Genomic DNA, 27,221 nt, shown 5'->3' with positions numbered 1-27,221 from the left:
GATTAAAAACAATGGATTTCAACAGTGTATTAAATATTTTGCAAATTGATGTGAAAATAGAATTTAAAATTACATTTTATGTAATATTAAATTACAATTGAATTTATGGTCAATGGAACAGAAATTACATTATGAGGTGAACTATATAATGTACCTGTGTATTCTAAAAACCTTACAAGTAGGGATTGAAGCTGTAAACAAATCATTTAGGTTGGGTTTTTGCATCTTGTGGTTAACGCAGACTTCCTGTCGACTCAATTCAAAGCGGTAATGTATGCTCGATTGTACTTTTTGCATGTCTTATTCATCCGGCATTGGCAGGTAAGTTTCGTCATGTTTAGTCCATTTAGCTAAAATCATAGAAAATGTTTGGGTAATGTGTTTAGTTTATGTGTTTCCATGACTAGTACATTGCCTTTAGTAAAGAAGTCAGAATTCAGGGAATAGGGAGTGGATTGTATGTTTTAAAATAAGTGATTTGTCTATGCTACTGTGATGGGAATGATTGTTTTCATTGGCTACACCACATTCCTCTAGAAGTTTTGAATGTCAAAGTGGCTGAGCTCTACCTCATTATAAAATCAGAAGGTTGGTGGAGATGTCAAATGTCACAATGTCATTATCTATCTGAAAAAAAAAAATGCTCTGAGACGAACTGTGCCGTGGTTATTTGTAAATAATGGAATCGAAACTATTTCAATTGTTATTATGGACTAGGGAAGCTTTTCTGAGCTTCTCAAAGTAATGCAAGAACAAAGTCAAATCACTCAATTGAATGATTACAAATATTTGTCTCATAAAAAGAAAGCCTGTTATATAATTAGCGGGTAGCCATTTACGGTAGGTTGTTGCTTTTAAAAATTTCCATCATGTAAATCAAAATATGTACAAAAAACAGGTTAGTTTCGTTTATAAACGCTGAGAAACGACCACCTAGAAACTGATGACGTCAATTAACTCGTTCAGCGGGCGGGCAATTATCAAGTAGTCTGGTAACATTTTGTCAGTGTTTGCCTGTGTGTGTACCTGGCTACGCATGTCCTTGTTTATCTATTTTGTGTTACACCTGTCTCTCATCATCATCTCATCATTCGGCGGTGTTTGAGTCCATGCATCACCTGCTTCCTTCTGCGTTAAGACTGCCTGTTACATTGTATGAAGTGTTGGTGCTTAATGTTCATGATGTTTGGTTTGGTGTTAAACGTCTGTGTCGTGTGAACCACGTGTAACAAGTACCACCTTAGGCTTTCTTTAAAAAGCAACACCACTAGTACCAGGGCAGACAAGTTTGTTAATAGAATTTAAAAACTATAAAACACACTGAGTGGACAAGCAGGTTCTGAGTTTAGGCACAAAAGGGCTTCACTAACATTTAACGTGGTTACCATCACGTATGCGCAAGAAATCACTTCATCAGTACAGTTTGTGATAACTAAAATACTTCCACACCCAATAAAACCGAACGTCACAGAAAAACTCAATCAGAAGACATTCTTCGCGGGAACGAACTTATCGGGACCAAACGTAGAGAGAACAAAAACGTAACTCAGCTCCAGGCACACAAAAACCAAAACAGATTATCCCACATCATAAATTAAGCACAAAGTCAACAAACATTATAACGCTTCATATTTAAACGTCACCTTACGTCATATTCCATATTTACCGAAATTGCGCTCACCCACTTTAAATGTTTTCACTTTTCCCACCGCTCTCCTTTCATCCAGGACGCAACCTATCACGCTGCTATTTTCCCGTGTCTGTTCGCGCCGACTAGAACACTTTCCAAACGCCATCCAACCACTTTTAGCCTCTGCCGTCTTTATACCGCTCAGTTCGTCGCCCTGAAATACACTTGCTCATAACGAAGGGGGTTCCCCCCTCCTTAATTACATGGGTTCTGGGCATGCGCCTTTCACTCGGTCGCTCACAATCATATTCCATTTTCTCTATATCACACACGGCTCATCTTTGCATCCTGCCTCGCCTCCCACGTCACATACTTCATTAATTTATTAGATTAAATATCATCCTGATATATTATAAGGAACCAAAAGTACAACGCAACTTTCTCCTCTCGACTTATCTTCTCCTCTCTAGCTGCTCATCTATTCTAATTTGCTTTCCATTCATATCTTGTCTTTCCTCTCCTTTGTTACTCAGCTGTTCTCTCCTCTCTGTCTCACCTCATCTCTTTTCTCCAATCTTCTGGAAAGAAGAAAGGCGCGAACGTGCTGGATCTCGTTTACACAAACATTTCCGGTGCGTACCGGGCGGAGCCCTGCCCCACCTCGGATACTCTGATCACGTCTGTAATGTTGATTCCTGCATATAGACCGATCGTCAGACGCTCGATACCGCTTTTGAAGCAGGTGAGAACCTGGCCAGCAGGAGCCATCTCTGTTCTTCAGGACTGTTTTGAGCAGACGACTTGGATCACGTTCAAGGAGGCTGCTACCGACGGTGGCACTGTTAATCTGGAAGAGTATACAGCATCAGTGACTGGCCTCACATGCTACTGAGGACCCGTGACTCAGCCTTCAGAACAGGTGACAGAGAGGCTCTCAGGAAAACGAGAGCCAAACTGTCACGTGCAATCAGGGAAGCAAAGCGTGCACACGCACAGGATCCATGGACACTTCAAAGACACTGGTGACACACGGCGCATGTGGGAGGGCATTCAGGCCATTACTAACTACAGGAAAGCATCACCTTCCTGTGACAGTGATGCCATCCTCCCAGATGCACTGAATGACTTCTATGCACAGTTTGAAGCACAGAACAACGTTGCAGCAGAAAAGTCCATCCCTCCGCAAAATGACCAGGTGCTGTGCCTGATGGCGGCTGATGTGAGGCATACTCTGCGTGGAGTTAACCTACGGAAAGCTGCTGGACTAGACAACATCCTGGGTCGTGTGCTCAGAGAATGTGCTGACCAGCTTGCAGATGTCCTGACAGACATCTTCAATATCTCTCTGAGCTGCACCGTGGTCCCAACATGCTTCAAGACCACCACCATCGTCCCCGTGCCTAAGAAGCCCACGGTGTCGTGTCTCAACGACTACTGTCCCATCGCACTCACATCCATCATCATGATGTGTCTCATGACGAGTCTCTCGAAGCACTTCAAGACCCAGCTTCCCCCTTCTCTGGACCCCTTGGAGTTCGCGTACTGCCCCAACCACTCTACAGATGATGCCATCTCTACCACACTTCATCTGGCACTCACACATCTGGGAAAAAAAGGGCACCTACGTAAGAATGCTGTTCATAGACTTCAGTTCAGCATTCAACACCATTGTTCCTCAATGATTGGAAAGTTGAGCTTACTGGGCTTGAACACCTCCCTCTGCAAGGGTTGTGCAAGATGGCGCCGGTGAGGTCGGCTGCCGTCATGACTGCTTCGTCCACACCTGGCACTTTTTTCGCTCTTTTCACTATCCTTTTCGCTCTTTTTGCTCTTCCCGCTACCCCTGATTTCTCCGCAGCCCTTCTCTACACACCACGGCACGTATCTCGTACAGCAGAGATGCCCTTATTTCTCTTAATCTACATAGCACTCACCTCAAGCCGTCTGTAACCCCGGACCCAAGATGGCCGACGGAGATCCTGAGGGAAAACAAAAGACGCGGCGCGAGGAAAAGGCCTCGAGGCAAGCGAGCCGGCGTCAGGAACAGGCTGAGTGCTCGGGCACACCGAGCTCCCTTACCCAGCATCCTGCTAGCCAACGTCCAGTCTCTGGATAACAAGCTCGATGACCTCCGGGCCAGGATAAAGTTCCAGAGGGACATTCGGGACTGCAATCTCCTCTGCTTCACCGAGTCGTGGCTGAACCCAGCGGTACCAAACCACGCTATCCAGCCGGCGGAGTTCTTCTCGGTTCACCGGATGGACAGGACGGCAGGTTCGGGGAAGTCGAGAGGCGGCGGAGTGTGTGTGATGGTAAACAACAGCTGGTGCAACAATGCCAATGTTGTTACTCTCGTCTGCTCCTGCTCACCCAACCTGGAGCTGCTCGCCCTCAAGCTTCGTCCTTTCTACCTTCCCCGGGAGTTCACTTCGGTCATTATCAACACCGTGTACATCCCACCTCAGGCTAACATGGACACTGCACTGTGTGAACTTCATGAGGCTCTCACACAGTTTCAGGCACAGCACCGGGACGCTGCACTTATTGTGGTTGGGGATTTCAACAGCGCTAACCTCAAGCGTGCAGTGCCCAACCTTTACCAGCACGTAACCTTCCCCACCAGGGGAAATAGGACACTAGACTACTGCTACACCCCATACAAGGACAGTTACAAGGCACTAGCTCATCCACCGTTTGGTAAGTTGGACCACGCCGCCATCTTCCTCCTACCAAAATATAAACAACGGCTGAAACGGGAAGCTCCGGTTCAGAGGGAGGTCGCGCGCTGGACAGACCAATCGGTGGCCGCTCTGCAGGACGCTCTGGATGACGTGGACTGGGACATGTTCCGGCGCAGCACTGATGATGTCAGCGAGTTTACGGAGGCAGTAGTAGGATTTATTGGGAAACTGGTGGACGACACGATCCCAAGAATCACCATCAAGAAGTTTTCCAACCAGAAGCCCTGGGTGGACAGAACCATCCGCGAGGCTCTGAACTCTCGCACTGCTGCTTACAATGCGGGGATCATCAGCAGGAACATGGACGAGTACAAGTCCGCAGCATACGGAGTGCGAAGGGCGGTGAGGGAGGCAAAGCGACGCAACGGGAAGAAACTAGAGACACAGTTCCAGCAGAGTGGCTCTAGATCCCTGTGGCAAGGACTACGGATGATCACGGACTACAGGAGCCCACCCTCTGGACTGATGAGTGCGGATGAGTCTCTGGCGAACGAGCTGAATACATTCTTTGCTCGCTTCGAGGCTACATCTAGCAGCGCTAATGCTAGCAGCACAAATGCTAACAGCGCCAATGCTAACGGCGCTAGTGCTAACAGCGCCAATGCTAACGGCGCTAGTGCTAATGGCACTATCGGCGCAGTCGATGGCACATGCGCGGGGCCCACCATAGAACAGCGCCCTCTCATCATCACGGAGAGTGACGTGAGGAGATTGTTTAAAAGGGTGAATACCAGGAAGGCGATGGGACCAGACGGTATCTGCGGGAGGGTCCTCAAAGCCTGCACAGATCAGCTAGCCCCGGTATTCACCGACATCTTCAATCTCTCCCTGACGCTCGGTATCGTCCCGTCCAGCTTCAAGCGGTCCACCATCGTCCCCGTCCCGAAGAAACCTCGACCCTCCGACCTCAATGACTACCGCCCTGTTGCCCTCACATCATTCGTGATGAAGTGCTTTGAAAAGCTAGTCAGAGACTTCATCACATCTTCACTGCCAGCCTCCATGGGCCCACTGCAATTTGCATACCGCCACAACCGCTCCACTGATGATGCAATTGCACATCTGCTCCACACTACACTGACTCACCTGGACGAAGGGAGGGGAAATTATGTTAAAATGCTATTTGTCGACTACAGTTCAGCATTTAACACTATCATCCCCTCCCTACTCACTACTAAGTTGGGAGATCTAGGACTGCATACATCCCTGTGCGACTGGATCTCCAACTTCCTAACAGACAGACCACAATCAGTACGGGTGGGCAACTGCGCCTCATCCACCCTCACCCTCAGCACTGGAGCTCCTCAGGGTTGTGTCCTAAGCCCCCTGCTCTACTCACTGTACACCTACGACTGCACAGCCACTTCCAGCTCTAACATCATTGTCAAGTTTGCTGACGACACCGTTGTCGTGGGTCTGATCTCGGACAACGACGAGAGGACCTACCTGGAGGAGATTAAACACCTGGAAAACTGGTGCCAGGAAAATAATCTCCTCCTAAACGTCAGTAAGACAAAGGAGCTGATCGTGGATTGCAGCAAGAAGCAGGTGCGGCACTACCAACCTGTGAGGATCAGTGGAACCACGGTGGAGAGAGTAGATAGTTTCAGGTACCTTGGAGTTCACATCTCGCAGGACCTGTCCTGGTCCCGCCATACCAACTCCCTGGCAAAGAAGGCTTGTCAGCGTCTTTACCACCTCAGACGCCTAAGGGACTTCAGACTGCCCTCCAAAGTACTGCGGAACTTCTACACCTGCACTATCGAGAGCATCCTCACGGGGAACATCACAGTCTGGTTTGGGAATAGCACCAAGCAGGACAGACAAGCACTCCAAAGGGTAGTGCGTTCAGCAGAGCGCATCGCTCACACGGAACTTCCTGACCTGCAGACCATCTACTACAAGCGGTGCCAGACCAAGGCCAGGAAAATTGTGAAGGACCCCACCCATCCCAACAATAGACTCTTCACTCTGTTGAGGTCAGGGAGGCTGAAGAGGAGCTTCTTCCCACAGGCCATTCGGGCCCTGAATCAGGGAAACTGATAAACTGTGGGGACCACCACCACCATGTAACATGACTGTATATCTGTACATCTGTATATATAGATTTATACTCAATTACCCTGTTACACAACAACTGTAGATATGTTATTATATAAAATGGATCTGTACATTCTGTAGATTGTGTACATATATACCCAACCATATTACACCTGCACTGTACATTCTATAGATTGTGTACATATATACCCAACCATATACATTGTACATTGTGTATATAATCATAATATACATATATTGTACATACATTGTTAATATATTTTGTACATACATAGAATATATATATATTTATCTGCATATATATATATTTTTCTCTATGCACCCCTGTTTCTCTTCCTCAGTTTGGACAGAGCACTCTCCACCATTTCACTGCGCGTTATACTGTATATGACTATGTATGTGACGAATAAACCAAACTTGAACTTGAACTTGAACTTGCAACTGGATCCTGGATTTCTTGACTGGTAGACCTCAGTTTGTCCGGATTGGAAGCAGCACTTCCAACACCACCACACTGAGTACTGGTGCTCCCCAGGGCAGCGTACTCAGCCCTCTGCTGTTCACACTGCTCACTCATGACTGTGCAGCGATGCACAGTTCGAATCACATCATCAAGTTCGCTGATGACACGACCGTGGTGGGTCTCATCAACAAAGACAACGAGTCAGCATACAGAGACAAATTTGTTAATAGAATTTAAAAACTATAAAACATACTGAGTGGAAAAGCTGTTTCTGAGTTTAGGCACAAAAGGGCTTATTATTATATTATTCCACTATTATTAGATTATTCCACATCATAAATTAAACACAAAGTCAACAAACATTATAATGCTTCATATTTAAACGTCACCTTACGTCATATTCCATATTTACCGAAATTGCACTCACCCACTTAAAATGTTTTCACTTCGCTGATGACATGACCATGGTGGGTCTCATCAACAAAGACAACGAGTCAGCATACAGAGAGGAGGTGCAAGAACTGGTGAGCTGGTGTAAGGTCAACAACCTGTATCTGAATGTTGACAAGACAAAAGAAATGGTTGTTGACTTCAGGAGAGCAAGGCGAGATCACTCCCCACTTGCCATCAACGGCTCCTTAGTGGAGATTGTCAAGAACATCAAGTTCCTTGGTGTTCACATAGTGGAGAACCTCACCTGGACCCTGAACACCAGTTTCATCCCCAAGAGAGCCCAGCAACGTCTTTACTTCCTTCGGAAGCTGAGGGAAGCCCATCTCCCATCACCCATCCTCACTACCTTCTACAGAGGTACTGTAGAGAGCATCCTGAGCAGCTGCATCATTACCTGGTTTGGGAACTGCACCGCCTTTGACCGCAAGACCCTTCAAAGAATAGTGAGAACAGCTGAGAAGATCATTGGGGTCTCTCTTCCCTCCATCACGAACATCTACATGACACGCTGCATCCGGAAAGCCACCAACATTGTGAAAGACCCCACACACCCCTCACATGAACTGTTCACCCTTTTGCCATCTGGAAGAAGGTACCGCAGCATCCAGTCCCGCACCTCCAGAGTGTGCAACAGCTTCTTCCGAGAAGCCATTAGACCCCTGAACTCTGGCTAACTCCAATTCCAATTCAGATTCCAAAATGGGCACTTCTATACATGCTTATAGACAGTCTCACACACACACGTACACATACGTACACATAGGTACATACACACACTCACATATTGTTTTGCATTGGACTAGTGCTGAAGTCAAACCTCACACAAATAAACTATGCACTCCTGTTGCAGTCTTGCACATTATCCTACTTGCTGTACTAAACCAGCACTGTACTCTGAACTGTTCTGGCTGCTACCGGTGACTGCTATGTTCAGGGTAGCATGTCACTGATTGCTATGCACAACTCACTTTACATATGCCCAGTACTGTGTACTGTACTAAATTGCACTGTCTACTCTTTTTGTATTTTGTATTTGTCTTGTCCTGTATTCATTATTGTTTATTTAATGTTTATTTAATGACATTTTGCACTATGTTGGACTGTTTGCACTTGTGTAGCATGTTGTCTGTTGCACTGTTGTTTTTATGTTGTCTCGTTTTTGTTGTGTACTTGTATATAGCTGAAATGACAATAAAACCTCTTGAACTTGAACATGACAGGGGAAGATAACATTTCATAAATAGTTGTTTGCAAGTAAATAATGGGTATAATGGATATTGAGGGGACAGATATTATACAGCGGCATAGTGCAAAATTCTGGGGCACCAACGTAAGAGGCGGGTTTACATGTGCCCTTTCCTTATGCTAGTAGTGGTATAGGGAGTGCAGCAGTATTATAAATATGTTCTATATTTGTAAGGTTTATAGTGTTATAAATATGCGTATAATGACTTGTGTTAATTTTACTCGCATGCAGTCATCTTCATCTCATCTACATGTGTTCATTTTGTCATAGTTAAGAAAAAAATATGTATGGCATGTGGACTTCCTAAAGCCAGGTACTTTCATTCATTATGAACCTTTTTGTTTGTGGTCCTGTACATGCTCATTACAAGTATTATTATTCAGTGGGTGCAAATTCAGCACATTTCATATGAGTAGCAGTTAGAAATGTCTATGAGATTCCCATGGGAATTATCCATAAGACTTTCTGAAGGAGGTCAGTTAATTTTTACTTCACTCCAGCACTCCTCCCCACTGCCCCCAAAAATCCATTTCCTTATTTGTTCCTGAATCCTTCTACTTGAACATGTGCAGATACATCTGTGGTCTCTACAGCCATGAAGGACGTCAATATCCCCCTGTACTCCATGTTATCACTCCTGATGATCTCTAATGGTAAGTACAACAAATTTATTTTTTAAATTCCTCTGTTGTAACTGACATCTTTGAGTTACAGTAATTGCATTGTTTACACAAACAGCAATCAACGACATAAATGTGTGACGTGGAGGTAAAGCAGGATGCGGGGACGGGTCGCATAAACAGGAACACACGTTTTATTTTCACATATAACATATACGACATAGCACGCAGGCTAATGGGTCAGACACAGACAACAGACACATAAACGATAAACATGTATACACGTATATTAATGACACAATGAGGAGCAGGTGTGTCACACAGGGAGTGTGGCCACATTGACGAACACACACGAGGAGACGTTTAGGGGGAAGGGCTGTACAATGACAAAATGTGGATAGGGTGTTTCTGTGCAATAATAATAATGCATAATACACAGCTGTATTATGTATTCTTATTATTACATGATTTTAACAGAAAATAATATATCTAATTACCAAAATATTGGCCTTATTAGTTCCCTCTCTCCTGACTAAATGTACTTTGTTTTGTTCCAGTCTTTTCTCCAGTTTCAGCAGTCACTCCTGTAAAGGTGAATCTTCATGAAGCTGCTACTCTCCCCTGTAATAGGATGTGTTCTGGTCTGGTTACATGGACTGTGTTCCATAAAGCAGGTGACATTCTGGCTCAGTGTAATCAGACATCATGTCAGTCAAAGGAGGGATTTCACATGTCCCATGATCAGTACCTGAAGGGAGATCTCTCCCTCACCATCAATGATGTTGATTACACTAAGAGGGCCTGGTACACCTGTGAGTGTGAAGCTGTAGACATTTGTGATTTGAGCATTCAGATTGAGTGTAAGTGTGATTGCTTGATATTTGACTTGTTTTATTGATATGAGATTGTTTAGAATCGACTGTTTATACAGTGAAATACAGTTTAGACTATATTTGTATATTTGTGGTGTTTTGCTTGCTGTTCCTCTACAGCTGTAAATGTCCACAAACATTTCCATCCTGGAGAATCTCTCAGCATGGATGTGAATGTCTCAGAGCCAGTGGAGGTGATTCTGAACAGGACTGGTGACACCAAACCAAACACTGTCAAACTGTGTGAGATTAGGGGGCGTGAAATTCAGTGTGTCCCTGAGTATGAGAAGAGAGTGTCATTCAGTTTCAGTCTGCAGCTGAAGGATCTGGAGGAGTCTGATTGTGGAGTTTACAACATACGGGACACCAGGAATGATGAAGTCATTGCTGCATACTCAGTAATAGCTGGAGGTAAGATTTGATTTTACTGTGTTTGTAATTCTTTAGTTATGGTTAACCTAAGATGTGAAGAATGTTTTCCCAGAAATGGGTCATAAACCTGAGAACAAATATTTCAGGCTTCTTCAATGGTAAACATTTTTAATCTGAAATCTCACAACACAGCATATTAACTGTACAATACAAAACAAATATGATGGCTGAAAGCTCTTTTACTCATCACAGTAAATGAGAAGAGGGCAAAGTCACACACAACATCCTTCCCATGTTCCCTTCCTCTCCTGGTTATATACCTATAGCCCCTTCCCTTAACACTGGGCTAAACCATTTCAGCAAGCAGGTATAACACAGATTAACACTAAAAATGGAACCATATCTTTCCTGTCATTAATTTTCACCATATGGACTTTAATCATTAATGATACTAGGTCATGCCCTTTAGATAAGATTACATACTTAACTAGCCAGCTGTGATTCATATTTTCTTTCTTTCCTGCAGGTTCATTAAGCAGCCACCCCTGTCCCAGCTCTCCCTGGAATGGCCTGGACTCTACAAAGGAGCCGGATGACTCACGCTGTCGTTCCCACCTGAAAACAGGTAAGAGATCACTCATCATTAGTCCACAGATATAAATGTCCTTGCTGGCTTCTAGAGGTTACTACTCTCCTGGTGATGTCTTTCATGGCTTCTAGAGGGTTTCTACTGTCCTGATGTATTAGGTCAGCTGACTGAATCACATCAGGGAAATGCTATCAAATTCCTATTTTTCAAATATATTCAGTTTCCTAACCATATATTTTTTAAATGGAACCAGGTTACAGCTTGCATAAGGCAGTGTGAGCATTATGGTCTCGCATTATGTCATCTTGACTGTACTCACATGGTTATAACAATTTTAGTTGCTTGGGTACTTGTGTTGTAGAACAGAGAATATCTTGTGTATAATGTAAAGTATAATGTGTATACATGTAAATACAATACAAATATGAATGAAAACTGAACCTACATGCAGCCTAAGTTCTGTTTCTATGTGATTATGTGATGTTTTTCTGCAGTTCTACGTCAAGGGCCACAGAATCCTGTTATAAGAGTGAAGCTTAATGAGAATCCAACTCTCCCCTGCAGTCAGACGTGTTCTAGTCTGGTCACATGGACTGTGTACCATAAACCAGATGACATTCTGGCTCAGTGTAATCAGACATCATGTCAGTCAAAGGAAGGTTTTCGCATGTCCCATGATCAGTACCTGAAGGGAGATTTCTCCCTCACCATCACCGATGTTGAATTCAATAAGAGGGCCTGGTACACCTGCAGCTGCAGTGGTAAAACATTATGTGATTGGAATCTTCAAGTCCATGGTAAGTAATACTTTACTGTCTTGTCATGTTCAGATTGAACAGTAGGTAAGAGCAGTCTAAGCCTTTTATAAAACTAGATTCAGTGTTAATTATGTGGTGTGACTGTATTATTGCATATTACTTATACACTACAGAATGGAATATCAGGATGTTCTTCATATTTGTTTCTCTACATCCAGCTTTCAGTTTTAAAGTTCATGTCCATCGTGGAGAATCTCTCAGCATGAACGTGCCCATCTCAGAACCAGTGGAGGTGATTCTGAACAGGACTGGTGACACCAAACCAACCACTGTCAGACTATGTGAGATTACGGGGCGTGAAGTTCAGTGTGTCTCTGAGTATGGGAAGAGAGTGTCATTCAGTTCCAGTCTGCAGCTGAAGGGTCTGAAGGAGTCTGATAGTGGAGTGTATACCATACAGGACACCAGCAATGAGGAAGTCATTGCTACATACACTGTCACCACAGCCACTTTTGGTGGTAAGCTTTGATTTCATGGTGTCTGACTAACTCTTTAGTCAGAGAAAAGCTTTTAAATTCATTTTTACCAAATAATCAATTTCTTATCAATATTTTAAAAATTAAATTAGGTTAAAGCTTGAGTACATTTGAATTTTAATACAGTGTTACAGATTTTATTATATAGATTTTTTGGTTTTCCAATACTTTGTTGAACTGGCTAGATCCTTAGAACATAATGCATAACATCCTATTGTAATGGGGGCTCACAATGCTGGCTGTCTTCCACCTGAGAAAGGTCATGAGTTGGGAATTAATCAGTGCTCGTTAGCCTGATGTCCCACAGGTGGCTTCACCCATATATAGCTGCCTCACAAAGACTGTTTCTCTCCCTCTGTGTGAGAACTTTCTTTCTGTTGCAGGCAGTCTCCCTGCATAATTGTTGTGTCTTACAGTGTAGTGGTTAGAGTCAAGACTTCATTCTAGTTCAGCACCTGGTTTGAACTCTGCACCAGGCCAGTCTAGTGGGGTTCACTCCCTTTTATTTGTTTATTCAGAAGCAGCTGGGGTTTTCTTGCCTGTAATCCCATCCTGTGTGGCTTGGTGAGACCTCAGATTCCTTCTGCTCTTATCAGCTTCGATAGAAGTTATTCTCCATATTTATCTCACTCTCCCAGTGGTGTAGCAAGAACAGCAGATTCTTCTAGTTCCACACATCTTCAGTTTGAACCCTGTGCCAGTAATCCTGTTCACTCTGATGCCTTGTCACATCTGTACCTTGTTACATAGCACCCTAAGTCATATGGACCATCCAAGACGGCCTTTATTTTCATGCAGATGTGTCAAATAAGTGCAAGCTACAAAAATGATAGGTAACATGGAATATAAATAGGAAGGTGTAATTGATGCCCAGACCAGTTACATGAAATGTGTGCTGTGTATTATGGGTAATGTTATGTTGATAACAATGAAGAAAAATGCAGAGAAAAGAATACTGACATGTGAAAATGTTCAGGATGAAAATGAGCAAACAAGGAAACTAATGCTCAGTGTCACAGTTGTCTGAGCTTTTTCACTTTTAATGAGTGAAATCAAATTGTATCTTTGATGTGATTTTTACCAGATAAACATAATAAATAAAAACAGGAAATAAACTAAGATTAAAGCAATAAGTTTACTTATTTTAGTCAACTACTCTGCCTTCCCATCTTTTTCTAACTCAACTGTTCCTGGTTGCAGCCCAAAGCATTTTTCTGTATCCTCAAATCTCATGATCAAATCGTACTCAACCCAAAACACAAACTAGTGCATTTAACGCCAAGGGCCTTTTGCACAGTTCACTTTCAGAGTGTTTAAACCCTCCTAACCTTTTGTGTTCTGTGTTTAGGTATGAAGGAAGAACCTGACACACACACTGTGCTGGCAGTGGTGCTGCCACTGGTCATACTGATCTTACTGGTGTCTGCAGTGGTGCTGTTCCGAAATAGATTACAGAATTGCTAGTCATGTAAGAACATTCAACCAAATGAACTTGTACAGCAGCAAGAGATGAATGAGGAAGACGACCAATCAGAATGTTCCAGAGAGGGAACCAGACACTCAGGAACCATTCTTGAATCATGAGTCATCAAATAATGAATCACTGCTCTCTCATCCTGAGCATGATTCATCAAATACAGAATTGCAGTTTTCTGTTCCTGATTCATCAAAACTGAATCGCTGCTCTTTATTCCCATGCCTGTCTCCTGCTCATGAGTTCCACCTATCTTTGATAATTCACTGAAGTGAATCTGAGGCTAGTTTTGATGCCGTTTTCGACCACTGAAAAAAGCATCTTTTCACATCTGCTCTCTAAAGTGGCTAATTCTAAAACACAGCTTTGGTGGTGTACTGTCGATAAGAGAAAATGTAACATTTAGAAAACACTGATGTAAGGTTCTCGTGTGATCTCCACAGTTCCACAATGGCAGAACCCGTTGTCACGCTGTTTACTGCATTAGGTGTTTTAGTTTCATGTTTAGTTGCTCGAGTTCGTTATCTGACCAGACAAAGAAGCTGTCTCGCTTTCTCACCATGCCCTACACAACTGCAGCATGTAAACAAAGCATTGTGATGAAGATGACATAGAGGTCATAGGTCAGACACTTACTCATGCCCACCATTCACCTTTTCCATTGTTTTTGTGTTTCCTTGTAGACGTCTAGAAAACAGAAGTCTACAGTGTTCTGCTCTGCTCACAGAACACTGGCATCAGCTGCTCTGTCAGACACCTTTGGGCATTTCCACACTTGGAATGTTGAGTGATTTCACATGCTGAGTCCTGGTTTCTATAGTATATGTGAACGCATCAATAAACTCGGACCTCTAAACAGATCCCAAAATAAACAGAACTCAGGCCACATCCCAAGGTGGCCTCAGTATGGTTTGTTTCTGGTTCATATTGTGGTCTACTTGGTTCAGCATTGTGAAAACAACTGAACTTCTGGACACAGAACTACCATTATTAAATGTTCTGGTAGTAAGCTAACTGATTTAATTTTCTCTCTGACTACTTCTCTTTGGCATGACCTGTTATGTTTGCCGATCACCTGACTTTCTGTCCTTATAATAAACACCTTTTTTTTTTTTTGCAATTCATCTATTCTACTGGTCATTTGTGACAACTAAAAAGTGGTGCATGCCGAATCAAAAAATATTTTGGGGCTGGGTCATCAGCTAGGCCATCTTCGGCCACCAGAGGGAGGCATAGAACTGCTTCCCAGGACTGAAGGACAACCAGCAACACCTGTCATCCAGCCTATTTAAGAGCAGCTTACAGACTGTGTTCAAAATAGCCTGTTCTGTTAGTGTAACTGCACCTACAGCTCAGACACACTGCATTCCCCCTTATCACTGTAAACCTGCTGTTCAGACACACTGTATTCTCCCTCATCACTGTAACCTGCTGCTCAGACACACTGCATTCCCCCTCATCATTGTAAACCTTCGCATTTACTCTCTTATTTCTCAGCAGGAAATGGAGAAGAATGCTCTATCCACTACACACCAACATCTCTCACTGCCCTTTAGAACAGAATTCTGCATGTCTTTCCTTCAACAAAATGGATCAATAAGTTTGATATTAGACAGCAAAAACATATGTAACACTTTTAAATGATACTATGAAAAATGAGGTAATCTTTCTCTTTCCCCTTATGCTTGGTAGCATAACCTTGATGTAACCTCAGGCTAAAGGGTAGTAGGAGCAGGCAGGTAGTGTTGTCCATGAGCCAGTTCTGAATTGCTGATAAGAATTCAGCTTTTTATTATACACTGGGATTTGCAGAAAATACAGGTTTTCCTACTGATTCATGGCCCCATATTTAATAAGAAATATATTTCCTTCAGTTATTTCAATTCAAGGAATCCTGGACCCATCATCACTAGTCTGTTTTCATCAACTTCCTTTATATCACAACAGAAAACCAAAGCATTAATAGACCAAAGGGCTTCAGACCGCTAGCAACCACAGACACAGTTATTCAGTGTTGGAGCAGAAGTTGTGCTTACTCCCTTCATGTACTGAGAAATGGAGCACAGGGACTTTTAGGAAGTCTCTCCTGCTTCTGACATTTAGTATTTATCTGGCATCTGTGGGAGAGTATTAATAGTTTGGTCATATACATAAGAGTTTAACAATGGGTTACAGTTATACTAGCTTTATGTGCATGGACATTATTGTTTTAACTCTTGTGTTACAGTGCTAATAACACAAGATAATGCTAATAACACTTCACACTGGTCTAATCAGAGCTTTTCCATTTGAAGATTTTTCTAGTAGAAATATTTTCTTTGGAATCAGTTCTGTTTTATTCAGCACTTCTGTTTTATCAACTAATAACCTATACAGTATAGACCTAAATATATATAATCCAGAAAACATTATAGTAATTATAATTAATTATAGATGTAATTATAGATTATAGGTAATTATAGATGTTTTATTTAGTATTTTAAGCATTTTAGAAAAAACAATAAGGCTTTAAGTAATATACAGCAATTATCTCTGTATAGTAATTTCCTCTAAAAGTGTCTGCAACACTACATATATTTGTAGAAATTATTATTATTATTATTATTATTATTATTATTAATAATAATAATAATAATTTAATAATAATAATAATAATAATAAATTCATCAAAATAATAAATTCAATAAAAATAAATTCATGAAATAATTAATTTAAAAAAATCTTACAACAAATCTTCAGAAAGTTGTGTAGTTCAACCTGAAAAATAGTACATCATTTCCACACTTGGAATGTTGAGTGATTTCACATGCTGAGTCCTGGTTTCTATAGTATATGTGAACGCATCAATAAACTCGGACCTCTGAACAGATCCCAAAATAAACAGAACTCAGGCCACATCCCAAGGTGGCCTCAGTATGGTTTGTTTCTGGTTCATATTGTGGTGTACTTCATTCAGCATTGTGAAAACAACTGAACTTCTGGACACAGAACTACCATTATTAAATGTTCTGGTAGTAAGCTAACTGATTTAATTTTCTCTCTGACTGTTTCTCTTTGGCATGACCTGTTATGTTTGCCAATCACCTGACTTTCTGTCCTTATAATAAACACCTTTTTTTTGCAATTCATCTATTCTACTAATCATTTGTGACAACTAAAAAGTGGTGCATGCTGAATCAAAAAATATTTTGGGGCTGGGTCATCAGCTAGGCCACCTTCGGCCCACAGAGGGAGGCATAGAACTGCCTCCCAGGACTTAAGGACAACCAGCAACACCTGTCATCCAGCCTATTTAAGAGCAGCTCACAGACTGTGTTCACAATAGCCCACTACTGCCACTCGTGTACTGACTGAGCCCATTATGTGACCAAAATGAATTTTCCAGAAATGACATTTTTACATGAAAAGGTCCCCAGAGGACGTACTACTCCAGCCGAATATTCCAGTAGGTGACCAGAGCTGTCTCCGTGGTGTACCGGATTCTGTCATGCAATGGTAGTGGAAAATCTGTCCCAAGAGGGTGAAACCTTCATACATTCATGTGACCCTGTAGTATGGTCTGTTACATACTGATTACCATACTGCATACTACTATAGAGACCAATATACAGTAATTACTGAATGTAGTGTGTAGTAGGTAATGGATAATGGGTCAGATACAGACAACACAGACACAAACCATAGACATGTATACATGACAAAAAGTGGATAGGGTGTTTCTGTGCAGTAATCATAATGCATAATACACAGCTGTATTATCTATGCTGTATTATGTATTATTACATGTATTATGTATTATTACATGATTTTAACAGAAAATAATATATCTAATTACCAAAATATTGGCCTTACTAGTTCCCTCTCTCCTGACTAAATGTACTTTGTTTTGTTCCAGTCTTTTCTCCAGTTTCAGCAGTCAGTCTTGTGAAAGTGAATCTTCATGAAGCTGCTACTCTCCCCTGTAATAGGACGTATTCTGGTCTGGTCACATGGACTGTGTTCCATAAATCACGTGACATTCTGGCTCAGTGTAACCAGACATCATGCCAGTCAAAGGAGGGATTTCACATGTCCCATGATCAGTACCTGAAGGGAGATCTCTCCCTCACCATCAGTGATGTTGATGACATCAAGACTAAGCTGGTTCACATGTGTATGAGATGATGTGGAGATCTGTGATGTGAGCGGTGGGGTTGATTGTAAGTGTTTTCATGTTTCAATACATTTGTTCTAACATGTTTATACATGAACTCAGACCACTTCAACACTTTATTTGTTGATATTTGTTGTTTTGCTTGCTGTTCCTCTACAGCTGTAAATGTGCACGTACATGTCCTGGAGAATCTCTCAGCATGGATGTGCCCATCTCAGAGCCAGTGGAGGTGATTCTGGACAGGACTGATGACACCAACCAAACCCTGTCAGACTATGGGAACTTGATGGGCGTGAAATTCAGTGTGTGTCTGAGTATGAGAGTGTCATTCAGTTCCAGTCTACAGTCGAAGGAGATGGAGTCTGATAGTGGTGTTTACACCATACAGGACACCAGGAATGATGAGGTCACTGGTACGTACACAGTAAAAGTTGGTGGTAAGCTTTGATTTTATTGTGTCTGACTAACCCTTCAGTCATGTGTGAGGAATGTTTTCTGAGAAATGGGTCACAAACCTGAGGCATACCTCCCTTAGACACTGGGCAAAGACTTCAGGCTTCTTCCACAGTAAACATTTTTAATTAGAAATCTTCACACCACAACATATTAACTGTAAGTACAAAAACAAACATGATAGCTGAAAGCTCTTTTACTCATCACAGTAAATGAGAAGAGGGCAAGCATGACAGCCACAGCAACCTTCCCCATTTTCCCTTCCTCTCCTGGTTATATACCTGTAGCCCCTCCCCTTAACACTGGGCTAAACCTTTTCAGCAAGTGTGTGTAATACAGATTAACAGTAAAAATGTATCTGTCCTGTCATTAATGTTCAGTGTACAGATTTTAATCATTAATGATACTAGGTCATGTGCTATAGGCAAGTTTACATATTTAATTAACCAGCTGTGATTCATATTTTCTTTCTTTCCTGCAGGTTCTTTAAGTATCCACCCCTGTCCCAGCTCTCCCTGGAATTGCCTGGACTCTACAAAGGAGCTGGAGGACTCGCACTTTTTTTGGCCAGGCAGTGTACGTGGTAATTGTTTAGAATAAAATTTGTGGATTAAAAACAATGGATTTCAACAGTGTATTAAATATTTTGCAAATTGATGTGAAAATAGAATTTAAAATTAAATTTTATGTAATATTAAATTACAATTGAATTTATGGTCAATGGAACAGAAATTACATTATGAGGTGAACTATATAATGTACCTGTGTATTCTAAAAACCTTACAAGTAGGGATTGAAGCTGTAAACAAATCATTTAGGTTGGGTTTTTACATCTTGTGGTTAACGCAGACTTCCTGTCGACTCAATTCAAAGCGGAAATGTATGCTCGATTGTACTTTTTGCATGTCTTATTCATCCGGCATTGGGAGGTAAGTTTAGTCATGTTTAGTCCATTTAGCTAAAATCATAGAAAATGTTTGGGTAATGTGTTTAGTTTACGTGTTTCCATGACTAGTACATTGCCTTTAGTAATTGCCTTTAGTTAAAAATTAACTCGTTCAGCGGGCGGGCAGTTATCAAGTAGTCTGGTAACATTTTGTCAGTGTTTGCCTGTGTGTGTACCTGGCTACGCATGTCCTTGTTAGTCTATTTTGTGTTACACCTGTCTCTCATCATCATCTCATCATTCGGCGGTGTTTGAGTCCATGTATCACCTGCTTCCTTCTGTGTTAAGACTGCCTGTTACATTGTAAGAAGTGTTGGTGCTTAATGTTCATGATGTTTGGTTTGGTGTTAAACGTCTGTGTCGTGTGAACCACGTGTAACAAGTACCACCTTAGGCTTTCTTTAAAAAGCAACACCACCAGTACGAGGGCAGACAAATTTGTTAATAGAATTTAAAAACTATAAAACATACTGAGTGGAAAAGCTGTTTCTGAGTTTAGGCACAAAAGGGCTTCACTAACATTTAACGTGGTTACCATCACGCATGCGCAAGAAATCACTTCATCAGTACAGTTTGTGATAACTAAAATACTTCCACACCCAATAAAACCGAACATCACAGAAAAACTCAATCAGAAGACAATCATCGCGGGAACGAACTTATCGGGACCAAACGTAGAGGGAACAAAAAAGTAACTCAGCTCCAGGCACACAAAAAACAAAACAGATTATCCCACATCATAAATTAAGCACAAAGTCGACAAACATTATAACGCTTCATATTTAAACGTCACCTTACGTCATATTCCATATTTACCGAAATTGCGCTCACCCACTTAAAATGTTTTCACTTTTCCCACCGCTCTCCTTTCATCCAGGACGCAACCTATCACGCTGCTATTTTCCCGTGTCTGTTCGCGCCGACTAGAACACTTTCCAAACGCCATCCAACCACTTTTAGCCTCTGCCGTCTTTATACCGCTCAGTTCGTCGCCCTGAAATACACTCGCTCATAACGAAGGGGGTTCCCCCTCCTTAATTACATGGGTTCTGGGCATGCGCCTTTCCCTCGGTCGCTCACAATCATATTCCGTTTTCTCTATATCACACACGGCTCATCTTTGCATCCTGCCTCGCCTCCCACGTCACATACTTCATTAATTTATGAGATGAAATATCATCCTTATATATTATAAGGAACCAAAAGTACAAGGCAACTTTCTCCTCTCGACTTATCTTCTCCTCTCTAGCTGCTCATCTATTCTAATTTGCTTTCCATTCATATCTTGTCTTTCCTCTCCTTTGTTACTCAGCTGTTCTCTCCTCTCTGTCTCACCTCATCTCTTTTCTCCAATCTTCTCTTTTCGTCTCCAGTCATCTGTTCTCTTCTCATTTCTCGGGGGCCACTTTATTAGTCTTAAGTTTTACGAGGTGGGATGCAGAGGCGAACCGAGACGAAATAAACGTTTATTAAACACAATAAAACGAAATTAAAACACGAGGAATGACAATGAACGTGAACAACACAAAACAATACAGGTTTACAAAACAGCTTTACGCACGATAACAGGAATGCACTTAGGCAGCTGAAACACAGCATACGTGGGTTACACACCAGCAAAGAGTAACAACTAAACAGGACCTTAAATATACACATTAACAACGGAGAACAGACTAACAACAATAAAACACGAGACATATACATATGACAATTACATACAACAAGGAAAACACTTTTACGGAGTTGTTAACAGAGATTTTATTATGATTCCCAAGTGAGTGTCACTGCAGGAATATTTGTCGTTGTGTCCCTTTACACGCGGACTTCTGCTTGAAGTAGGATCTCTTCTGATGTAAACGGGCTTTAGTCTACTTAGTGCGTGACACTGGGTTATAACACGTGTACCTGCCAGTGAGAGAGACAGGGTTATAACGCCAGATATCGGCTGGCTGCATAGTTGCAATTTCACAATGGCGAGGACAGGGGAAGATAACATTTCATAAATAGTTGTTTGCAAGTAAATAATGGGTATAATGGATATTGGGAGGACAGATATTATACAGTGGCATAGTGCAAAATTCTGGGGCACCAACATAAGAGGCGGGTTTACATGTGCCCATTCCTTACGCTAGTAGTGGTATAGGGAGTGCAGCAGTATTATAAATTTGTTATATATTTGTAAGGTTTATAGTGTTATAAATATGCATATAATGACGTGTTAATTTCACTCGCATGCACTCCTATTCATCTCATCTACATGCATTCATTTTGTCATAGTTAAAAAAAATATGTATGGCATGTGGACTTCCTAAAGCCAGATACTTTAATTCATTATGAACCTTTTTGTTTGTGGTCCTGTACATGCTCATTACAAGTATTATTATTCAGTGGGTGCAAATTCAGCACATTTCATATGAGTAGCAGTTAGACATGTCTATGAGATTCCCATGGGAATTATCCATAAGACTTTCTGAAGGTGGTCAGTTAATTTTTACTTCACTCCAGCACTCCTCCCCACTGCTCCCAAAAATCCATTTCCTTATTTGTTCCTGAATCCTACTTGAACATGTGCAAATACATCTGTGGTCTCTACAGCCATGAAGGACTTCAATATCGCCCTGTACTCCATGTTAGCACTCCTGATGATCTCTAATGGTAAGTACAACAAATTTATTTTTTAAATTAATTCCTCTGTTGTAACTGACATCTTTGAGTTACAGTAATTGCATTGTTTACACAAACAGCAATCAACAACATAAATGTGTGACGCGGAGGTAAAGCAGGATGCGGGGACGAGTCACATAAACAGGAACACACGGTTTATTTTCACATATAACATATACAACATAGCATGCAGGCTAATGGGTCAGACACAGACAACAGACACATAAATGATAAACATGTATACACGTATACTAATGACACAATGAAGAGCAGGTGTGTCACACAGGGAGGGTGTGGCCACATTGACGAACACACACGAGGAGACGTTTAGGGGGAAGGGCTGTACAATGACAAAATGTGGATAGGGTGTTTCTGTGCAATAATAATAATGCATAATACACAGCTGTATTATGTATGCTTGTTATTACATGATTTTAACAGGAAATAATATATCTAATTACCAAAATATTGGCCTTATTAGTTCCCTCTCTCCTGACTAAATGTACTTTGTTTTGTTCCAGTCTTTTCTCCAGTTTCAGCAGTCACTCCTGTAAAGGTGAATCTTCATGAAGCTGCTACTCTCCCCTGTAATAGGATGTGTTCTGGTCTGGTTACATGGACTGTGTTCCATAAAGCAGGTGACATTCTGGCTCAGTGTAATCAGACATCATGTCAGTCAAAGGAGGGATTTCACATGTCCCATGATCAGTACCTGAAGGGAGATCTCTCCCTCACCATCAATGATGTTGATTACACTAAGAGGGCCTGGTACACCTGTGAGTGTGAAGCTGTAGACATTTGTGATTTGAGCATTCAGATTGAGTGTAAGTGTGATTGCTTGATATTTGACTTGTTTTATTGATATGAGATTGTTTAGAATCGACTGTTTATACAGTGAAATACAGTTTAGACTATATTTGTATATTTGTGGTGTTTTGCTTGCTGTTCCTCTACAGCTGTAAATGTCCACAAACATTTCCATCCTGGAGAATCTCTCAGCATGGATGTGAATGTCTCAGAGCCAGTGGAGGTGATTCTGAACAGGACTGGTGACACCAAACCAAACACTGTCAAACTGTGTGAGATTAGGGGGCGTGAAATTCAGTGTGTCCCTGAGTATGAGAAGAGAGTGTCATTCAGTTTCAGTCTGCAGCTGAAGGATCTGGAGGAGTCTGATTGTGGAGTTTACAACATACGGGACACCAGGAATGATGAAGTCATTGCTGCATACTCAGTAATAGCTGGAGGTAAGATTTGATTTTACTGTGTTTGTAATTCTTTAGTTATGGTTAACCTAAGATGTGAAGAATGTTTTCCCAGAAATGGGTCATAAACCTGAGAACAAATATTTCAGGCTTCTTCAATGGTAAACATTTTTAATCTGAAATCTCACAACACAGCATATTAACTGTACAATACAAAACAAATATGATGGCTGAAAGCTCTTTTACTCATCACAGTAAATGAGAAGAGGGCAAAGTCACACACAACATCCTTCCCATGTTCCCTTCCTCTCCTGGTTATATACCTATAGCCCCTTCCCTTAACACTGGGCTAAACCATTTCAGCAAGCAGGTATAACACAGATTAACACTAAAAATGGAACCATATCTTTCCTGTCATTAATTTTCACCATATGGACTTTAATCATTAATGATACTAGGTCATGCCCTTTAGATAAGATTACATACTTAACTAGCCAGCTGTGATTCATATTTTCTTTCTTTCCTGCAGGTTCATTAAGCAGCCACCCCTGTCCCAGCTCTCCCTGGAATGGCCTGGACTCTACAAAGGAGCCGGATGACTCACGCTGTCGTTCCCACCTGAAAACAGGTAAGAGATCACTCATCATTAGTCCACAGATATAAATGTCCTTGCTGGCTTCTAGAGGTTACTACTCTCCTGGTGATGTCTTTCATGGCTTCTAGAGGGTTTCTACTGTCCTGATGTATTAGGTCAGCTGACTGAATCACATCAGGGAAATGCTATCAAATTCCTATTTTTCAAATATATTCAGTTTCCTAACCATATATTTTTTAAATGGAACCAGGTTACAGCTTGCATAAGGCAGTGTGAGCATTATGGTCTCGCATTATGTCATCTTGACTGTACTCACATGGTTATAACAATTTTAGTTGCTTGGGTACTTGTGTTGTAGAACAGAGAATATCTTGTGTATAATGTAAAGTATAATCTGTATACATGTAAATACAATACAAATATGAATGAAAACTGAACCTACATGCAGCCTAAGTTCTGTTTCTATGTGATTATGTGATGTTTTTCTGCAGTTCTACGTCAAGAGCCACAGAATCCTGTTATAAGAGTGAAGCTTAATGAGAATCCAACTCTCCCCTGCAGTCAGACGTGTTCTAGTCTGGTCACATGGACTGTGTACCATAAACCAGATGACATTCTGGCTCAGTGTAATCAGACATCATGTCAGTCAAAGGAAGGTTTTCACATGTCCCATGATCAGTACCTGAAGGGAGATTTCTCCCTCACCATCACCGATGTTGAATTCAATAAGAGTGCCTGGTACACCTGCAGCTGCAGTGGTAAAACATTATGTGATTGGAATCTTCAAGTCCATGGTAAGTAATACTTTACTGTCTTGTCATGTTCAGATTGAACAGTAGGTAAGAGCAGTCTAAGCCTTTTATAAAACTAGATTCAGTGTTAATTATGTGGTGTGACTGTATTATTGCATATTACTTATACACTACAGAATGGAATATCAGGATGTTCTTCATATTTGTTTCTCTACATCCAGCTTTCAGTTTTAAAGTTCATGTCCATCGTGGAGAATCTCTCAGCATGAACGTGCCCATCTCAGTACCAGTGGAGGTGATTCTGAACAGGACTGGTGACACCAAACCAACCACTGTCAGACTATGTGAGATTACGGGGCGTGAAGTTCAGTGTGTCTCTGAGTATGGGAAGAGAGTGTCATTCAGTTCCAGTCTGCAGCTGAAGGGTCTGAAGGAGTCTGATAGTGGAGTGTATACCATACAGGACACCAGCAATGAGGAAGTCATTGCTACATACACTGTCACCACAGCCACTTTTGGTGGTAAGCTTTGATTTCATGGTGTCTGACTAACTCTTTAGTCAGAGAAAAGCTTTTAAATTCATTTTTACCAAATAATCAATTTCTTATCAATATTTTAAAAATTAAATTAGGTTAAAGCTTGAGTACATTTGAATTTTAATACACTGTTACAGATTTTATTATATAGATTTTTTGGTTTTCCAATACATTATTGAACTGGCTAGATCCTTAGAACATAATGCATAACATCCTATTTTAATGGGGGCTCACAATGCCGGCTGTCTGCCACCTGAGAAAGATCATGAGTTGGGAATTAATCAGTGCTCGTTAGCCTGATGTCCCACAGGTGGCCTCACCCATATATAGCTGCCTCACAAAGACTGTTTCTCTCCCTCTGTGTGAGAACTTTCTTTCTGTTGCAGGCAGTCTCCCTGCATAATTGTTGTGTCTTACAGTGTAGTGGTTAGAGTCAAGACTTCATTCTAGTTCAGCACCTGGTTTGAACTCTGCACCAGGCCAGTCTAGTGGGGTTCGCTCCCTTTTATTTGTTTATTCAGAAGCAGCTGGGGTTTTCTTGCCTGTAATCCCATCCTGTGTGGCTTGGTGAGACCTCAGCTTCCTTCTGCTCTTATCAGCTTCGATAGAAGTTATTCTCCATATTTATCTCACTCTCCCAGTGGTGTAGCAAGAACAGCAGATTCTTCTAGTTCCACACATCTTCAGTTTGAACCCTGTGCCAGTTATCCTGTTCACCCTGATGCCTTGTTACATAGCACCCTAAGTCATATGGACCATCCAAGACGGCCTTTATTTTCATGCAGATGTGTCAAATAAGTGCAAGCTACAAAAATGATGGGTAACATGGAATATAAATAGGAAGGTGTGGAGATTAATTATTATGAAATTATTACCAAATTGATGCCCAGACCAGTTACATGAAATGTGTGCTGTGTATTATGGGTAATGTTATGTTGATAACAATGAAGACAAATGCAGAGGAAAGAATACTGACACGTGAAAATGTTCAGGATGAAAATGAGCGAACAAGGAAACTAATGCTCAGTGTCACATTTGTCTGAGCTTTTTCACTTTTAATGAGTGAAATCAAATTGTATCTTTGATGTGATTTTTACCAGATAAACATAATAAATAAAAATAGGAAATAAACTAAGATTAAAGCAATAGGTTTACTTTATTTTAGTCAACTACTCTGCCTTCCCATCTTTTTCTAACTCAACTGTTCCTGGTTGCAGCCCAAAGCATTGTTCTGTATCCTCAAATCTCATGATCAAATCGTACTCAACACAACACACAAACTAGTGCATTTAACACTAAGGGCCTTTTGCACAGTTCACTTTCAGAGTGTTTAAACCCTCCTAACATTTTGTGTTCTGTGTTTAGGTATGAAGGAAGAACCTGACACACACACTGTGCTGGCAGTGGTGCTGCCACTCGTCATACTGATCTTACTGGTGCCTGCAGTGGTGCTGTTCCGAAAGAAATTACAGAATTGCTGGTCATGTAAGAACGTTCAACCAAATGAACTTGTACAGCAAGAGATGAATGAGGAAGACGACCAATCAGAATGTTCCAGAGAGGGAACCAGACACTCAGGAACCATTCTTGAATCATGAGTCATCAAATAATGAATCACTGCTCTCTCATCCTGAGCATGATTCATCAAATACAGAATTGCAGTTTTCTGCAGTGATTCTTTGTGTGTGCAAACACCAACCATGAGACATACGGAAGACTCACATACAGCCACCATAATGGAATATGCAGTGGGCATTTTCCACTGCAAAATGAGGTTTTACAGTTTTACATTATAAAACTCATTATATGTTTACATTATAAAAACCAAATTTCTAAAACTATGCAACCGCACTTATAATGGAAATGATAAATCATAAAAGAATTAGCATGAAAAAGTTGATGGGGAAAATATATTTTAAGATTTAAACATCAGCAGCTCTTTTCATTAATCAATGATGTAACAGCAGTGTATGTGACACCGACTTACTGTTCTGCACAATTACAATATATTCAGCTGTCTTTACAAAATAAAGTAGAAAGATATACATACTTTATGTGGGTGAGAACTGTATGTACATACTGCATGAGTAAAGGTTGCTGTA

The 27,221-nt window shown here is 41.3% G+C and overlaps 2 protein-coding genes across 2 annotated transcripts; both read left to right on the top strand.

The window, feature by feature from the left end:
- Positions 1-315: 315 nt before the first annotated feature.
- Positions 316-14,909, top strand: LOC113589898 (uncharacterized). The gene is made up of 8 exons (XM_035525934.2): positions 316-321; positions 9,167-9,247; positions 9,772-10,074; positions 10,207-10,497; positions 10,985-11,083; positions 11,542-11,844; positions 12,024-12,323; positions 13,690-14,909. Exons 2-8 carry the CDS (start codon positions 9,190-9,192, stop codon positions 13,803-13,805), a joined length of 1,470 nt encoding a protein of 489 aa, XP_035381827.2. The 5' UTR covers positions 316-321; positions 9,167-9,189; the 3' UTR covers positions 13,806-14,909.
- Positions 14,910-18,778: 3,869 nt separating this feature from the next.
- Positions 18,779-27,168, top strand: LOC118241368 (uncharacterized). Its single transcript, XM_035526213.2, has 9 exons — positions 18,779-19,165; positions 19,271-19,350; positions 21,963-22,022; positions 22,553-22,855; positions 22,988-23,278; positions 23,766-23,864; positions 24,323-24,625; positions 24,805-25,104; positions 26,485-27,168. The coding sequence occupies exons 1-9, from the start codon at positions 19,161-19,163 to the stop codon at positions 26,715-26,717; spliced, it is 1,674 nt and encodes a 557-aa protein (XP_035382106.2). The 5' UTR covers positions 18,779-19,160; the 3' UTR covers positions 26,718-27,168.
- Positions 27,169-27,221: the final 53 nt, after the last annotated feature.

The sequence above is a fragment of the Electrophorus electricus genome, chromosome 1 (assembly GCF_041902795.1).
Source record: "Electrophorus electricus isolate QZ-2024a chromosome 1, ASM4190279v1, whole genome shotgun sequence".
In the NCBI taxonomy this organism is placed as follows: Eukaryota; Metazoa; Chordata; class Actinopteri; order Gymnotiformes; family Gymnotidae; genus Electrophorus; species Electrophorus electricus.
The sequence above is the reverse complement of the archived record's forward strand: the minus strand, read 5'-3'. Positions and strand labels throughout refer to the sequence as shown.

Excerpts from the sequence above, each read along its gene's own strand:
- LOC113589898 (XM_035525934.2), top strand. The coding sequence starts at position 9,190 with ATGAAGGACGTCAATATCCCCCTGTACTCCATGTTATCACTCCTGATG. Across the intron at positions 11,084-11,541 it reads TCGTTCCCACCTGAAAACAG|TTCTACGTCAAGGGCCACAG; the intron begins GTAAGAGATCAC and ends GTTTTTCTGCAG. Across the intron at positions 12,324-13,689 it reads CACCACAGCCACTTTTGGTG|GTATGAAGGAAGAACCTGAC; the intron begins GTAAGCTTTGAT and ends TTCTGTGTTTAG.
- LOC118241368 (XM_035526213.2), top strand. Across the intron at positions 22,856-22,987 it reads TTTGAGCATTCAGATTGAGT|CTGTAAATGTCCACAAACAT; the intron begins GTAAGTGTGATT and ends GTTCCTCTACAG. Across the intron at positions 25,105-26,484 it reads CACCACAGCCACTTTTGGTG|GTATGAAGGAAGAACCTGAC; the intron begins GTAAGCTTTGAT and ends TTCTGTGTTTAG.